The sequence below is a fragment of the Bombina bombina genome, chromosome 1, assembly GCF_027579735.1.
Source record: "Bombina bombina isolate aBomBom1 chromosome 1, aBomBom1.pri, whole genome shotgun sequence".
NCBI lineage: Eukaryota > Metazoa > Chordata > Amphibia > Anura > Bombinatoridae > Bombina > Bombina bombina.
Window position 1 is genome coordinate 859,234,060 of NC_069499.1, and position 19,342 is coordinate 859,253,401.

Genomic DNA, 19,342 nt, shown 5'->3' on the forward strand with positions numbered 1-19,342 from the left:
CTGAGATAAAGGGGCAGTCTGCAGAGGCTTAGATACAAGGTAATCACAGAGGTAAAAAGTATATTAATATAAACGTGTTGGTTATGCAAAACTGGAAATGGGTAATAAAAAAAAAGCTGTATGGGCTATATAAATGGATCATCTACAAAACATTTATGCAAAGAAAATCTAGTGTATAATGTCCCTTTAATATATATATTAATATATATATTAATATATATATATATATATATATATATATATATATATATATATATATATATATATATATATATATATATATATGTGTGTGTGTGTGTATATGTATGTATATATATATATATATATATATATATATATATGTGTATGTATATATGTACGTATATATATGTATGTATATATGTGTGTGCATATATATATATATATATATATATATATTTATATATATATATATATATATATATATATATAGAGAGAGAGAGAGAGAGAGAGAGAGAGAGAGACTAGAGAGAAATGCACTGTCTGTGTGTTTCTGTTGGGTTTCTTTACACACAACTCCACAGAGAGCTTAGCTTAAAAAAATAGATAAGTTGATAACCACAAAGATGAGCCTTTCAGTATCTAAACTAGTGTTTACTTCATAAGATACCTACTGTTCAAACGCAGCTACCTTAAATGTGTTATTCTATGCAGCACCTCTGTTGTAGATTTATTTTTCTTCTGAATAATCACAGCCAATGCTTCATTGCCAAAGAAAAACAAACTGAGCACAATACTGTAACGTTTTTCTTTTTTCTTTTTCTCAAACCAAAATAAACTGCAGGGTTCAGGAAGATTAAACTGCATTGTGTTGTACATGAATGTTAAAATTTATGGAGCATGAGTATTTTCTTTTTCTTGCACTTAGGTATCAATAAATAAGCTATTTGATATGCAACAAGACCTAATGTATTAGCTGTGCAAACAAACACACAGATGTTGCTAATTAAGTATACATTATAACACTGTTAATAACGATAGACCATTACAGCCATATTATAATTAGTCTTAAATCTTTAATTAGAATGATCTGTTGTTGTGATGCTTTTAAAATCTGTTCAGGAAAAAAGGATGCCAAAAAAAAAGATTATTTTTAATCAAATAAAAATGCCTCAAAAATCATTTTATGCAGCACACCTTAAAGGGACAGATTACACCAAAAATTGTATTGTTTAAAAAGATAGATATTGGGGCATCGCCAGAAACAGCAGTTATGAAGCAGTGGTCACAAAGACCGCTGCTCCATAACCTGTCCGCCTGCTCTGAGCAGGCGGACAGACATCGTCGGAAATTAACCTGATCGAGTACAATCGGGTTGATTGACACCTCCCTGCTGGCGGCCCATTGGCCGTGAGTCTGCAGGGGGCGGTGTTGCACCAGCAGCTCTTGTGAGCTGCTGGTGCATTGCTGAATATGGCGAGCGTATTGCTCGTCGTATTCAGCGAGGTTTGGCGGACCTGATCCGCATTGTCGGATCAGGTCCGCCAGACTTTCATAAATAGGGGCCATAGTCTTTATTAAATATTCTCCAGTTTTGCATAACCAACACTGTAATATTAATATACTTTTTACCTCAGGTCTTTTGACAGACTTGTATTTTAGCCAATCAGTGCTGACCCACAAATAACTCCACAGGATTGCGCACAATGTTACTTATATGACACACATGAACCTAGCAGTGCCTAACTGTGAAAAACTGCCAAAATGCACTGAGATAAGAGGTGGCCTTCAAGGGCTTAAGAATTATCATATGAGCCCACCAAGTTTTAGCTTTCGACAAAGAATACCAAGGGAACAAAGCAAACAATGATAATAGTAAATTGGAAAGTTTTTTAAAAGGTCATGCCCTATCTGAGTCATTAAAGTTTCATTTTGACTTGACTGTCCCTTTAAAGAGTTGATTGTTTTCGATCAATGCTATTAGGTGATAGGTATGCATGTTACTACTAAGAATTATCATAATTAGACTGATTGAAATATCGACCTAGGGCTGATTATTTTTTTTTAATAATAAAAATTATTATCTAATAAGATTTTCCATATAATGTACAATAGATCTCTTTTCACTTGTTTTCTAGTCCTTTAGTCCAGGGTTCTTTCCAGTTTTCAGGATCCACTAACAATCAAGGGCATTATAATACAGTCCCAAGTATCTTCATTTAGATTATGGTTTCTGATTAAACTATTTTAACAAAACCACGTTCATTTTATATAAATATTTTTATATTTGATATTTGCTGATGGTAAACTTTTTAATTTGTAAAGTAAAGTTGTAAAGAAGATGTGCTATTACTTCCTTTTTAATGTAGATATGAGATTCTAATACCATGTGCTCCGGCCATTTTACTTTTTGTACAAAGCTGAAAGTTTACTATCACTTTAAAGCCAGACCTGTTTATTTAATGTGGTTCTTGGGTTTTTAATGGAATATGTTTTAAATGTTCTCAATGGAATATGCGTACATTTTAAACAGTTTATATTGCAGTAACAATTTTGTTTTACATATATATCAAATAGTAGTAATTTTGTTCATCAGATGTTGACCCTTCTGTTTCTGAAGCTTGTTCCTAGTTCCAAAATGTAGGCCTTTGTTTAAGATATATTTTTGTTTCTATCTAACTTTGTAGACCTTCCACACACCAAGTCTTGGAGATGAAGAATTTGAGATCCCTCCTATCACTCCACCTCCAGAAACAGACCCTTCACTTGGCATGAGTGATGTCCTCCTGCCCTTCCAAATGATGGGGGAAGCATTGGCTGCTCAAGGAAATGAATTTACACCACAATTTCCTCCTCAGAGTCTTGAGCTTCCATCTATCACAATATCAAGAAATCTAATGGAACAGGAAGGTGTTCTACACAACAATGGGCTGACAATGGTAAGTTTGTGCATTGAATTTTGTTTGTAAATTACATGAAACTAGTTGGTTCTTATCTTCCTTTTGTTAATAGAAAAAGTGTAAGTGATTCTACACTTCATTATTTAAGGTACCATCAAGAAGGGTGACAAAAAGCTAAATATCAACATTGTAGAGTGATATTGTGGGGGTGGGTGTAGCTTTTTTAAAATTAATTAATAATAATAATATTCATATTATTATTATTCATATTACTATTATTAACAATAATAGTAATAGTAATAATAATAACTGGGACACAGAACTTAAAGTTATACTTTTGTGACTCAGATACAGACTCACATTTATGAACATGTGTACAGGCAAGTCCACCTATGTTTTCAGGCAGTGATGCAGACTAGACTGCTTGGATTTGTTTGTACAAGCAATTACTTGTGCAATACCACCCCCTGTTCCTGTGCAACCAATGGCACAACAGAAGGGCATGTCAATCATTCTGAATAGATCAGTCTGGGATATTTTAACTCTAATATTTTTGAGGTGGTGGAGAGTTTAGGAAGAAGCAGATTTACCACTGCAGCTTCATAAATTAAGCTCAGAGTGTAAAGTTTTTAAAAAAAATACAATATACTTATTATATTATTCTTTATTTATAAAGCGAGAAACAGATTCCGCAGTGCTGAACAGAATATACTTGTATTATCAAGTTAATATCTTTCTCCTGGTATATTTTGTTAAACTTTGCTCATTTTGCTGAGTATATACCTAGGTAGTCTTGTGAGTATGCATGTTTCTTGAGCAACATATGGCTGCAGTGTTTGTAAAAACCTTATACTTGGTTACAAACAATATTAACATATTGTGCTCAAGCCACATACATGTCTTCCTAGATATTCTGTCATAGAAAATAAATACGTTTCTATAAAGAAATTTGACAACATTAGTAACCTGTAACTACACAAGTAGAAGGAAGTATTCTTTAATGCAAAAACAATTGCATGCATTTACAATCGGACAAGCTCACCAAAAACTGGGTGAGCTCACCTACATTCTCATTATATTATATACAAATACCATTTTAATACTAATCTTAAATATTCTAAAATGCCTTTATTATGCCGTTTGCTTAGCTGGCCTTAATATACCTAATAGTGAGAGCATGCTCACTACAACCAGTTGTGTATTCATTAGGATGGGCAAATGTTTCTAAAAATTTGAAATTTAAAATGAATTTTGATACATTTGTTCGTTCGTTCTAATCGAATTTCGAATGTTTATATAACATTCTAACATTCTATTTTTGAATTTTCGTTTTCGAATTTTTTAATAAAATTCAAAAATATTTGTTTGAATAATAGAATGTTTAGCTATCTATTCATTCAATTTCGAAATGTAATATTTGAATTCAAATGTCACATTCAAATTTGAAATAGTATTTCTAGTCTAATACTGTGTTTTTTAAATGTAATATTCGAATTTGAAAGTGACATTCGAATTCGAATGTGACATTTGAAAAATGTAAATAACATTCGAAAATCGAATTTTTAAGAATATTCATTCTTATCAACATTCTATTATGTAAATCGAATTTCTACGATAACAATTGTTCTAACATTCAAATTCGAATATAAACACATTCGTCCATCCCTAGTATTCATATAAAGTTATGAACCAGGAATTTAATATTTTACAGACAGTGAATTTATCAATGTAATGTTTCTAGATAATGCTGTGATTGAAGTGACTGCCATGAATTTGAATATAGCATTTGTTTAACTGAACAGTGCATTTCCCTTGAGGGCGCATGCATATTTTATCATCATCTACAGTTCTTGACACTGTGGAATAAGGTATCAATCACCCCTATGCTTGGATTTATACATGGTTATGTATATTATACATTTTTTGCTGCTTATAACAAAAATAACTATTGCTCTAGAAAATTAATAAATATTTAAAGGGACATGCTATAAGCAAATAATGCATGCGCATTGTTAACACAATCTTTTATTAGTAACTTTTGTTTCCAAGCACTGTAATCTAGTTAAAAATATTTCAAGTAGAGCATGACATTTTAAATAACTTTCTAATTTATTTCTATTATCAAATTTTCTTCGTACTCTTGTTAACTTTTGTTGATAACAGGGACGTAAGCTCAGGAACGTGTATGTGTCTTGAGGCAGTAATTCTGCAAGACTTTTTCCATGTGCAAGAGCACCAGAGGGCAGAACTATTTCTTGCCATTTAGTGCTCCAAACACCTACCTAGGCATCTCTTCAACAAAGAATACATTGGGAACAAAGAAAAATTGATAATACAAGTAAATTGGGAACTTTTTATTTTAAAATGTATGAATTCCAAAGTAAAATTGGTGGATTCTATATCACTTTAGCTTACTTTCTCCCGGAGAAACTGGAGTGTAGAGGTAATGGATTAGTTCCAAGTTTGCACCTAAATCAGGGGTGCCATACTTTAGTAAGGCAGGGTCTGCTTGTTTTTGGTGAAGCTTTTCTGTATGATCTACTTAAGGATAAGAAACATAGAAACATAGATATTGACGGCAGATAAGAGCCATAGGCCCAGCAAGTCTGCCCGATATTACCCAATAGTATAAACTTAGCTAGTTTGTAGGATAGCCTTATGCTTGTCCCACAGTGTGAAGAAAATATAAGCTTGCATATAAAAATTATCTTTAACAAAAGCAACAATATTCTTTTGCTGAATCACCTCATACTCAGATTTTTACATCATTATTATTTTTTTGTTGTTGTTTCTGACAAAGTGAGCTTGGTCCAATACTGTAGTTTAAACCTGAAGTAGATTCCCCTAGCATCTACATAGCTACTTGCCTCTCTCACAAACTGTTCCAGAATTTTCAATACTTAAAGGGCCAATGATGTAAAAATGACAGCTTATTATTGATGGAGAATTTAAATATTTGATATAAGTTTCTTTGTATTACTTAAAGGAACCAGAACCCCCAACATTTTCTTTCATGATTTGGATAGAACAAACAATTTTAAACAACTTTCCAATTTACTTCTATTACCAATTTTGCTTCATTATCTTGTTATCCTTTGCATTGCATTATTGCCAGCTAGCTGAACACATCTAGATAACCAATCACAAGAGACAAATGTGTGCAAGCACCAAACAGAAACTAGCTCCCACTAGTATAGGAGATGTGCATATTCTTTTTCAACAAGGAATGAAGCACTTTTGAAAACAGAAGTGAATCTAAAAGTGTCTTAAAAAAACGTGCTCTAAATTAATCATGCGAGTTTAATTTTGACTTTCATATCACTTTAATACGGAAACCTATCTAATGTAATTGATCTTTTTCAGTGTCTACCCTAATGAGGGTCCTTGAATCTAGCCCAATGTTTATTGTGATTTCTATTTTTATGACATGCCGTTTGTTTTCATTTAAATATATGATTTTATATAAGAAAGTAGACCTAGCTTTTAGTGTTAATAGTCAAAGTGCCTTGTTTTGACATGAATGTTTCCATTACATTTTTGTTTAGCTGAAATTGAATTTATTTGAATACAATTTAAACACAATTCTATTAAAATTAAACATCTGCCTTCATATTATACTCTACATATTTTATTCTGAATTTGTAAAATATATACACAGACAGAGATGCTTTTTGTATGTATGAAATGAATCTCTAAACAGCAAAAGATCTACACAGAAATTAAACATTTATTTAATTTTAGTTCATGGACATTCCTCTTCATAAGCCTTTGTAAGTATGTTTATAACACTGGCTGTGGACATCATTATCAGTCATTGTGCAGATGATTCTAGTGTTGGATACAGTCCATCTTCTAGGAAAACTGTGTGTGTGTGTGGGGGGGGGGGGGGGGGACGTTCTTTGCACCCAAACATGAATTGCATACAAAGTGAACAAAATACATTATGTCAAAACAGTGCAAATTGATTTTATTATGGAATCTTAGAAGAAACCATCAGTCAAATAATGTACACACCCATAATATTTTTAGGAAGAACATCTCTTTACTGCTAAATTCCTTTCTTTGTATTCCTTTAAATTGATCTCTCTTAAATACTCAGATTTTGGAGTATCCATGCTGCCAATAACAAATGATTGAAGCTCAATAAGAAGCAATACCATTATAGTGGAAAAATGGCATGCCCTTAATGATTAGAGCTGCCATGTAATAACATTTTTAATGCATAATACATTTTTTTGTTATAATATAATTATCCTGAAAAGTGTTTGTAGACCCAACTTGAGGTAACTTTCATTCTAAAGATACTGATAGGGGGATAATTTGGAAAAGAGATGGAAGAATCACTTAGTGGATCTAAGTTCTTTTTAAAGCCTGAATGGTTTATAACTTTGAATTCTTTAAACTATAAATCTGACATGTAATATGTTTCAGTTCCATGAGCAAATAGCAGATTGCTAGTTTTCATCTTGAAATTTAAGCCATCCTCTCTGATAATGATGTTCCCCTTTCGAGTTTCAAAAAAAGCTTCAGGGGGTCTATGTTCACGCAGTGAAGTGAGAAATTGAATGAATAATAATTATAATCATTTGACAAAAAAAGCAACAGGGTCTAATAACTAGATAAAGAAACAACTCTAATTAAAATGAAGGACTTCCCTCTCCATTACCAAGCTGCAAGTAATTTAAACATTTAGTTGGAAGTAAAAGGATGTGAATAATTATATAACACATTACAGTGTTTTTTTAGATTTTCAGCATTTACCCACATTACACTGTATACTGACATTAATCTGTTTAAAAGACCTTTTCCTCACAAAACAATATGGAGCCCTATCGTCTATGAGTAACACATTATTTGGTGGTATTACCCTTGGAGTATTTGTAAAAATAATTTTTAATTAGTAATTTTTAAATGACACGGTTTATCTCACAATCATTCTGAAATATTAAAAACAGACATGATTTTTGGGGGTTTCGAAGTAGACAGTCCAACTAATCCATGGCAGTAAAAAATAAATGCATATTTTGGTTTAAATACATATAGACCCATCTCCCTCCTTTATCAGCAATAAAAAGGCTACCCAGTAAAACCCTCTATTTTGAAAAAGATTTATTTAATGAAATACTTTATATGTAATTGAAAATTCTAATGTTTAAGAGATTAAAAGGAATATGTAATTAATCATATGGAGGTTGTTGAATTGAGAAATGTTGTTTATTATTATTATTATTATTATTATTATAATTAATAATTTCCATTTTTTTTATTTTGCATGTATTTTATATTTTGTGGAGCATGTCTCTTTCCAAGAGTAGAAAGAATTGTCCTCATCCCTGTCCCTAGGGATATCAGGCTTACGTATCTATTTCCATTTCAGTACTAATTGTAATAATTTTTACTTAAAATTTCTTCAATCAAAAAATATTTTTAACATGTTTTGAATAGTATTTTTTCAAAAACATGATATACAATGTTTATTAAAAGTCTTTGAATATGAAATATTGAGTGTTTCTCTACGCAGTTAGAGCTATGGTAAGTGCTTGGTGGAGGTATTAGGGTGATATTTTATAGACTGGATGTTTTGACTATTACAAGGACTTTATAGAAACTTGAGAAGATTAACTTAGGTAGTTCACATAGGAACTGTTAAGATGGAGTTCTAAGGATTGCTTATTGTGACTGTTTGGATGGTTTTAAAGGAAACCCTAACTTTATATCTTATAGGATAGAGTTACAATATACTAGTAATTGTAGTAGCTGTTTTAATGGACTTCAAATAGATTATTACATTATTTTATGTTTTTAGGATAGAGATATATGAAATGCTTATAGTAGAGGTATGTTTAGTCTTTTGAGAAGGGTCTGGGGAAATATAGGTATAAGCAGATATATATATCTTGGTGATGATCATACAGCTTCAAGATTAAAGTAAAAATGCACATTTCTTTCATGTAATTGGCAAGAGTCCATGAGCTAGTGACGTATGGGATATACAATTGTACAAGGAGGGGCAAAGTTCCCCAAACCACAAAATGCCTATAAATACAACTCCCACCACACACACAACTCAGTTTTACAAACGTTGCCTCCTATGGAGGTGGTGAAGTAAGTTTGTGCTTGATTTTTATGATTTCTTCTATGAATATGAGCTTTTAAGCATTCTGAAGCCCAATTCCTCTCAGAGTGCAGTGTTTGTCAGAGGGATGTGAAGAGAGTATTGCCTATTGATTTTTATGATTTCTCTCACGGGAACATTTTTCAAGGTTTCACTGTTATCAGTTGAAGGGATTCATCTTCTACCTTCCTTTTCAGATCGACGATATACTCTTATACCATTACCTCTGCTGATAGTTTTCAGCACTGGTTTGGCTATCTGCTATATGTGGATGGGTGTCTTTCGGTAATTATGTATCAATATTTAAGACACTCTCAGCTATGGTTGGCGCTTTATGTATTTTTATAAAAGTTCTATATATACGTGTTTACTTATGTTTGCCATCAGTCAGGTCTATGAATATTTCCCTTTGCAGTCTAGCAGTTTCAGTATGGGAATCATGTTTTAGGAAATCATTTTTTTAATATTTTCTTACCTGGGGTTTAGTCTTTTTTTCCTATTTGACTGTTTTTCTTCAAAAATTTGCTGGTAAATCTATACTTGCGAGGGCGCAAATGATGTTATTTATTGCGTCATTCTTGGCGTGATAATTTTTGTCGCGAATTGCGTCTATGATGACACAAGTTCGTAATTTCCTGCATCTTAGTTGATGCCAGGTTGCTTGGCGCAAAGTTGTTTTTATTTTACCCCACTTCCTATATGCTCCTTGCCTTATTTATGCTCAGAGGGCTATGCTATTTGTTGTTTATTTTTTTGCCTATTTTAGCATTTGTATTTTTTCCATTTTTTGAAACTGCTATATGAGGAAATAAGATATTTTTGTTTAAATGTTATTTTTTCTTTTACATATAACAAGATGTCTCAATCTGATCCTGTCTCAAAAGCTGCTATAGGAACTATGCTGCCTGAACACAGTTCTAACAAAGCTAAGTGTATCTGTTGTAAGCTAGCAGAGATTATATCTCCGGCTGTAGTATTTAACAGTTGTCATGATGAGCTTTTGCCTGCCGAAAATGATTCTATTAGTACTAGTACAGTATCTGTTGTCCCTCAACATATCTCTGTTGTTATGAAAATTTTTATTGCTGATGCGATACAGAAGACTATGTCTGCAATTCTGCCTTCTAATAAACGTAAAAGGTCTTTTAAAACTTCTCATGATAATGATACATTTTGTAATGACCAACAACATACTGATATATCCACTTCTGATGAGGATCTCTCTGAAGCTCTTGCCTCAGATATTGACATTAATAAATCAACGTATCTTTTCAAGATGTAGTATATTAATTCTTTGTTGAAAGAAGTATTGGTTACTTTGGATATTGAAGAGTCTGGTCTTCTTGATAACAAATCCAGTAAACGTTTAAATTCTGTTTATAAACCTCCTGTGATTACTCCTGAGGTTTTCCCTGTTCCTGATGCTATTTCTGATGTGATTGCTAAGGAATGGTCTAAGCCTGGTACTTCTTTTGTTCCTTCTTCTAGGTTTAAAATGTTGTACCCTTTGTCAGTGGCTAATTTAGAGTTTTGGGAAAAAGTCCCTAAGGTTGATGGGGCTATTTCTACTCTTGCCAAACGTACTACTATTCCTATGGAAGATAGTACTTCTTTTAAGTATCCTTTAGATAGGAAAATTGAATCTTATCTAAGGAAAGCGTATTTACATTCTGGCTATATTCTCAGGCCTTCCATTTCTATGGTTGATGTTGTGGCTGCATCAAATTTTTGATGGATAGCTTAGCACAATGGGAAAAAAGATTCTGATTTGTCTAGCATTGTTCGTTTGCTTCAATATGCTAATAATTTTCTCTGTGATGCTATTTTTGATATCATCAATATTTATGTTAAAAATATGCCTCTGGCTATTTTAGCTAGAAGCACTTTATGGCTCAAATCATGGAATGCTGACATGGTATCTAAATCTAGGTTACTATCGCTATCATTCCAGGGTAATAATTTTTTGGTTCTCAGTTGGATTCTATTATTTCCACTATTACTGGGGGGAAGGGAGTTTTTTTTTGCCCCAGGATATAAAATTTAAGGGTAAAGCTAGAGCTTCTAATCAGTTTCGCTCCTTTTGTCAAAATAGAGAACAGAAAACCACTTCTTCCACTAAGGACTCTGGCTCCAATTGGAAGCCATCTTTGAGTTGGAATAAATCCAAGCCTTTTAAGAAACCAAAGCCAGACCCCAAAACTGCATGAAGGTGCGGCCCTCAATCCAGTTCTACTGGTGGGGGGCAGATTTAAATTATTTCAAGATATATGGGCAGGTTCCGTTCAGAATCATTGGATTCAGAATATTGTCTCTCAAGGGTATCGGATAGGTTTCAGAATAAGACCTCCTGTGAGAAGGATTATTTTCTCTCACGTTCCAACAAATCCTGTGAAAGCTCAGGCCTTTCTGAAATGTGTTTCTGATCTGGAGCTTTCAGGGGTAAATGTACCTGTTCCACTTCTGGAATAGGGTCTGGGTTTTTATTCAAATCTATTCATTGTTTCAAGGAAAATTCTTTCATTGCAGTTTTGGATCTGAAGTTTTTGAATCACTTTGTAACTTTGTAAGGATCCCAACTTTCAAGATGGTGACTATAAGGACTATTCTGCCTTTTGTTTAGAAAGGTCATTACATGTCCACAATAGACTTAAAGGATGCATATCTTTACATTTCTATTCATCCAGACCACTATTGGTTCCTGAGATTCTCTTTTCTAGACAAGCATTACCAATTAGTCGCTCTTCCATTTGACCTAGCAAGAATCTTTTAGAAGATTCTCGGTGCCCTTCTATCTGTAATCGGAGATCAGGGTATTGCAGTGTTTCCTTATTTGGGTGATATCTTGGTACTGGTTCAATCTTTTAATTTAGCAGAATCTCACATGAATCAACTTTTTTCTTTGAAGCCATGGTTGGAGGATCAATTTACCAAGAGTTTCTTGATTCCTCAGACAAGGGTCACCTTTTTAGGTTTCCAGATAGATTCAGTGTCCATGACTCTGTCTTTAACAGACAAGAGACAAATTAAATTGGTTTCTGCCTGTCGAAACCTTCAGTCTTGATCATTCCCTTCAGTGGCTATGTGCATAGAAGTTTTAGGTCTCATGACTGCAGCATCGGACACGATCCCCTTTGCTCATTTTCATATGAGACCTCTGCAGCTTTGCATGCTGAATCAATGGTGTAGGGATTATACTCGGATATCACAATTGATATTCGTAAATCCCAACACTCAACTCTCTCTGACTTGGTGGTTAAACCATTACCTTATTGTTCAAGGGGCCTCCTTTTTTCATCCTTCCTGGACTGTGATTTCAACAGATGCAAGTCTCACAGGTTGGGGAGCTGTATGGGGGTCTCTGACAGCACAAGGGGTTTGGAATCCTCAAGAGGCGAAGTTACCAATCAATATTTTAGATCTCTGTGCTATTTTCAGGGCTCTTCAGGCTTGGCCTCTATTAAAGAGAGAATCATTCATTCGTTTTCAGACAGTCATTATCACAGCTGTGGCATATGTCAATCATCAGGGTGGGACAAGGTGGATCCTTTAGCAATAAAGAAGTATCTCAAATACTTTCTTGGGCAGAATTCAACTCCTGTCTAATTTCTGCGATACATATCCCAGGTGTAGAAAATTGGGAAGCGGATTATCTCAGCTGTCAGACTTTACATCCAGGGGAGTGGTCTCTCCATCCAGATGTATTTTGTCAGATTGTACAGATGTGGGGTCTTCCCAAAATAGATCTGATGACTTCCATGTAAACAAGGAAACTTCCCAGGTATCTTTCCAGGTCCAGGGATCCTCATGCGTATATGGTGGATGCGTTAGCAGTTCCTTGATTTTACCAACCTGTTTACATCTTTCCGCCTCTAGTTCTTCTTCCAAGGGTGATTTCCAAGATCATAATGGAACAATCGCATGTGTTTCTGATAGCACCAGCATGGCCTCACAGATTTTGGTTTGCGGATCTTGTCCGGATGTCAAGTTGCCAACCTTGGCCACTTCCGTTAAGATCAGACCTTCTGTCTCAAGGGCCATTTTTCCATCAGGATCTCAAATTGCTAAATTTGAAGGTATGGCAATTAAACACTTAGTGCTTAGTCATAGAGGTTTCTCTGACTCAGTGATTAATACATTGCTACAGGCTCATTAGTCTGTTTCAAGGAAGATTTATTATTGGGTTTGGAAAACCTATATTTCATAGTGTTCCTCTCATAAATTCTCTTGACATTCTTTTAGAATTCCTAGAATTTTACAGTTTCTTCAGGATGGTTTGGATAAAGGTTTGTCTGCAAGTACTTTGAAGGGACAAATCTCTGCTTTTTCTGTTTTATTTCATAGAAAGATTGCTAATCTTTCTGACATTCACTGTTTTGTTCAGGCTTTAGTTCGTATCAAGCCTGTTATTAAATCAATTTATCCTCCTTGGAGTCTTAATTTGGTTTTAAATGCTTTGCAGGCTCCTCCGTTTGAGCCTATGCATTCTCTGGATATTAAACTACTTTCTTGGAAAGTATTCTTCCTTTTGGCTATCTCTTCATCTAGAAGAGTTTATGAATTGTCTGCTCTCTCTTGTGAGTCTCCTTTTCTGATTTTCCATCAGGATAAGGCAGTTTTACGGACTTTGCTTACATTTCTTACTAAGGTTGTGAATTCTAACAACATTAGTAGGAAAATTGCTATTACTTCTTTGTGTCCTAATCCTAAGAATACTCTTGAAAGATCTTTACATTCTTTGGATGTTGTAAGAGCTTTGAAATATTATGTCGAAGCTACTAAAGATTTCAGGAAGACTTCTAGTCTATTTGTTGTTTTTCTGGTCCTAGGAAAGGTCAGAAAGCCTCTGCCATTTCTTTGGCATCTTGGTTAAATCTTTTGATTCACAAGGCTTATTTGGAGGCGGGACAGTCTCCGTCTCAGAGAATTACAGCTCATTCTACTAGATCAGTCGCCACTTCTTGGGCTTTTAAAAATAAAGCTTCAGTTGATCAGATTTGCAAAGCAGTAACTTGGTCTTCTTTGCATACATTTACAAAATTTTACCATTTTTATGTATTTGCTTCTTCTGAAGCAGTCTTTGGTAGAAAAGTTCTTCAGGCAGCTGTCTCAGTTTGATTCTTCTGCTTATGATTTAAGTTTTATTCTTGAAAATTATGAGAGACTTTTTTTTTTGTGTAGATTTAATTTTAATTTTTCCAGCGGAAATAGCTGTTTTTATTTTATCCCTCACTCTCTAGTGACTCTTCTGTGGACTTCCACATCTTGGGTATTTCTATCCCATTATGTCACTAGCTCATGGACTCTTGCCAATTACATGAAAGAAAACATAATTTATGTAAGTACTTAACTGATAAATTATTTTCTTTCATATTGGCAAGAGTCCATGAGGCCCACCCTTTTCTTATGGTGGTTATGATTTTTGTATAAAAGCACAATTATATTTCCAGTTCCTCTTTTGTATGCTTTGTTACTCCTTATTTTATCACCTTACTACTTGGCTGTTCATTAAACTGAGTTGTGGGTGTGGTGGGATGTGTATTTATAGGCATTTTGAGGTTTGGGAAACTTATATTATATTGTATATCCCATATGTCACTAGCTCATGGACTCTTGCCAATATGAAAGAAATGAATTTATCAGGTAAGTTCTTAGTTCTTACATAAATTATGTTTTTTCCTTCACTGTTATACTGTACTCCTTAGCTAAGACCACAAGTTGAGAATGCTTTGTTTTGTTTAAGTTGCAGATTGACACAAACATAATGTAGCAATTTGCTATCAGATCTCATATTACCATTATTGTATCTTAAAGGGACAGTCAACACCAGAATTTTTGTTGTTTAAAAAGATAGATAATACCTTTATTACCCATTCCCCAGTTTTGCAAAACCAACACTGTTATATTAATACACTTTTTACTTATGTGACTTGTATCTAAGCATCTTCTGACCGCCCCTAATCACATGACTTTTAGTTATTATCTATTGACTTGCATTTTAGCCAATTAGTGCAGTGTCTGCCACTAGCCATGGGCGTGATCACAAATGTCTATATGGCCTACATGAGCTTGCTCTCCCCTGCTGTGAAAAGTAAATAAAATAGGGGCGGCCTTCAAGGGCTTAGAAATTATCATGTGCACCTTCCTAGGTTTGCTTTCAACTAGAATACCAAGAGAACAAAGCAAAATTGTTGATAAAAGTAAATTGGAAAGTTGTTTAAAATTACATGCCCTATTTGAAAAATGATTTTTTTTTGGACTTGACTGTCCCTTTAATATTTAACCTCAATTACAAGTACAACTTAAATGGTTAAACCTTTGAGATTCCTAAATAGTAATAATATTAATAATCCACATAATAAAATAGGTGTAAGAAATTATTATAAGAGCATTAATGGAATGCATTATAAACAGCAATTAAAGGGACAATAAACCCAACATTTTTCTTTCATGATTCAAGTAGAGAATACAATTTTAAACAACTTTCCATTTTACTTCTATTTTCTAATTTGCTTATTTTTTTTAGATATCCTTTGTTTAAGAAATAGCAGTGCACATGGGTGAGCCAATTGCATGAGGCATCTATGTGCAGCTACCAATCAGCAGCTACTGATCCTATCTAGATATGCTTTTTAGCAAAGGATATCAAGAATCAAGAGAATTAAGCGAAATAGATAAAATAAGTAAATTAGAAAGTTGTTTAAAATTGCATGCTCTTTCTAAACTATGAAAGAAAAAAATGTGGGTTTCATGGCCCTTTAAGGCAGCATATAATTTATAAAATACATAATTACAATATTGATATCCTGCTTCATTATAGAACTACAGTTCAATTAAACCTGGAAACATTTGTCATTTAAAAATAACTCTAACAGCTACTACAGTTAAAGGGAAAGTAAACCATTTGAGAAGATGTTTAAATAGAATAGCTATGCATAATGAAAACAACAAAGCAATATACTTTTATTATTTTTTTTTTGCTGTTTTTTTCCATGTAAATTAGCTCTGATTTAGTTTTTCTATTTCTCATAATTTACTATGCACCCTGCTTACTTCATAAGGCGCTGACCATGCTACATATTTTTCTCTAGTAAGCTTTAACTAATTACAACTGCAAAACAATGCACTTTATATTAATATTATGACCATGGCTGGTCTTGTTCTCTGCAGATTAAAGATCAGATTGGCTACTCAAAATAAAGCAAATTGTGGGTGCAGTTTGCCTTTTAAAAAAAAACAATTTCAGTAAAAATAATTTTAATTTGTTTTAAAATCATTTTGACTTGGTTAATATGTTATTCTATTTATACAAGAGAAATGTCTTGTGTTTACTATTCTTTTTAAAGTTAACATAGTAATGATTATAAAATATCAGTTTTACATGTAACTATCTTTTGCCATCAATCTGCCCCTTACATTTACTAAAGGGCACACATACATTATCAGTTTTATTTAACATCTTTTGAAAACATTACTCTGCTTTACCAAGCAGGACAAAAACACATCAATAAACTATGGCGAACATCGTTATTGTGTACAAACTAATGTATGTAGATAATGCTTCCAGATTTTCACCTTTCCCTTACATAAAATACAGAAGGTGGAAAGAACAAATGGCAGAGATTAATTAATTTACACTTGCCTGTCTTAATTTATCAATTTCTTATCTTGATTGCTTAGCCCCTCTATTTGTTATGGAGTTCATTAAAATAAACCACATCAATATTTTGACATGCCTTAATAAGATGTCTATCTATTATTACTTGTAGGGCAAATATTTATCAATGAGCTTGCAATGAATCATTAAATTAGTTATTGGCTAAATTGTTTTACCTATAATTGGGAAACAAAAAGCCCTTGGAATCAATACTGGATATCCACAGGCACCAAAACCATTGGAATTTAATTTCATGGGGAGTTAAATTTAATATCTACAAAATGAATAGGGATATCAAGGGAAATATAAAAATATAGCAGATATATACTAAAAGATATATTAACACATGAATATTATTTAATGAAGCAGTATGTAACTGACTTAGTCAAATTAAATGACCAAATTTGAAGTGTAATGAATATGTGATGATGATGATTAAAAATTATAATGGTAATGTAAAAAATTAGTATCATTACTGTTCATAAACATGTTTAGTCTGCTACTACAAATGTAGATAGGTTGTTTGCCTTTAAAGAGATTACTTGATATGTTATTGAAACACACTTCTTATAGTGGTATCTATTATAGTTTATTTTTGTTTACACTTCCCATCAAAGAAATGTTATTTTCAAGCGATAAAAAAACATAATGCAGCAAGCAGTAAGGGATCATGATTAATTCTGTGTATCTTTGTTCTTTGACCTATTTGACATGTCCACCTATAAACATGAACGCACAATCGCCAGGGGTACAGTTAAAAATAGGTTATGTCAAAGTTCCAGCATGTTTCCCTTAGGGTTTGTACTGGCCAGCTAAATAATGATAATATTTTTACGCTATACTACATATTTCCCTGAGGAGGACTGTTAAAAATGAGCTGTGACTTCTTTTATTGCTTTGTGGACATCTGGAGATCCATTAAGTCCTTGTTATTTTAATAAATATAATTTTTTGATACATTGAGAATATGATTTCATATTATGTGGAACACAGTTTAGACAATATTGCTTCTAGAAATTGCTGTTGGAATTGTGTTAAAGGTTTGCACAATGGAATAGCTCATACAAGAGCAATTTATATGACATGTTTCAAACTGCTTTCTTCTTTAATAATGGTTGTGACTGGTCAATGGAAAGAGTGAGAAAAACATTTGCGTTTATGAATTTATATGTGTGCTTATAACATTATATATATATATATATATATATATATATATATATATATATATACATTATGTATGTATGTATATATATATATATATATATATATATATATATATATATATATATATACAGTATGTCTGTATATATATATGTATATATATATACATATGTATATATATATATATATATTTATATGTGTGTGTGTGAAATTCCAAAATTAAACACCACAAGGAATATTTTTATATTGTGTTATTTTGTATTATAAATATTGAAAGTTTCAGAGTCTGTTTATCTGTCTATCTATCTTTCTATCTATCTATCTATCTATCTATCTATCTATCTATCTATCTATCTATCTATCTATCAATCTGCATCCAAAAATATGAATAATGTATAACTATATAGTACTGATGGAAACAGGGTTAAAGAAAGCAGTTATTAAATATCTGTCAAAGAATAATTCTCTTCTTCAGAAAGTCCAATTTGTCAAGAACATCTTTTTAACCAGGAATCTTGATTTTCCCTGTCAATAAACAGACATGAAAAATTTGCAGCCACGGGAGCTAAAACTCCAGGTCCTTTGCCTATTTTTTTTTTTTTCTTAATGATGTTTTTAGATATCTAGACAATAGCAGTTGTTAGTAACTACATCTTTGCCTCCAGAGCTCCTTTTTTCTTAATACTTCCCTATAATCTGTCCAGCTTGCTGAGCGGTATTGACATCAGTACTACATCAATTCCAGAAAGTGGATTATTTTTACAAGACAGCTATTGTGACATATTGGGTCAGTCATAAATGAAAGATATTCATGCAAGCATGCAATACTTGTAATGAAGTCTCACACTGACCTTCTATATGATTGATTCTGTAATTTAGTTTTCTCAGGCAGTGGCTGAAATGAAATGAAATGATGTTGAACAAGTTTTGAATACCCACAGTGCACCAGGAGAAAGAAAAATCTACAGCCCCAGAGGCTTGCTTGTGAACAGCTGAACGATTTATCTCTCTGCTATTATAGCCTTTGCCAGAATTCAACATTCTTTTTTTTTTATTTGGCTTAAGTACTTAATTCTGCAGGTAGCTGCAAATGGGAAAATAAAATACTGTTCAGATTTAAAATGACAGGACAGAAAGTATGTGCAGGGCACTGATAAAATATCTTGAATAGCACTGACCTTTCATACAGCTGAAAGTTACTTGGGAATTTGTCTTTATAATTACCATATAGATTATTTTTTATTTCTTTCCTGCAATGAAACACTTCTCAGAACAGCAGTAGCAATTGAATGGAAATTGAACTTGTTAACATTCTCTTATGTTTAGGCTTTTGTATGTAACAGAAGGTTAGCTTTGATTAATTTCAGAATTACTTACTTTAATGTTCCCCCGGCAACCCTATTATAGAAAAAATATATATCTAAATAGTCTTTTTTAAGTGCATTGTATCATCCCCTCACAACAGTAAAAATAATTAAAAAAAAATATGATTACAATTTTTTGCATATGCCAAATACAAATTATTTATGTTTCGTTATACAACACACAGAGGAA

At 32.8% G+C, this 19,342-nt stretch overlaps 1 protein-coding gene across 1 annotated transcript in view; it reads left to right on the forward strand.

Annotated features, from left to right (window-relative positions):
* Positions 1-19,342, forward strand: part of TOX3 (TOX high mobility group box family member 3) — a 171,321-nt gene that overhangs the window by 138,145 nt on the left and 13,834 nt on the right. The window contains exon 4 of the mRNA XM_053692564.1: positions 2,646-2,897. Within this exon, the coding sequence (XP_053548539.1) occupies positions 2,646-2,897 (252 nt within the window). The remainder of the gene's footprint in view (positions 1-2,645; positions 2,898-19,342) is intronic.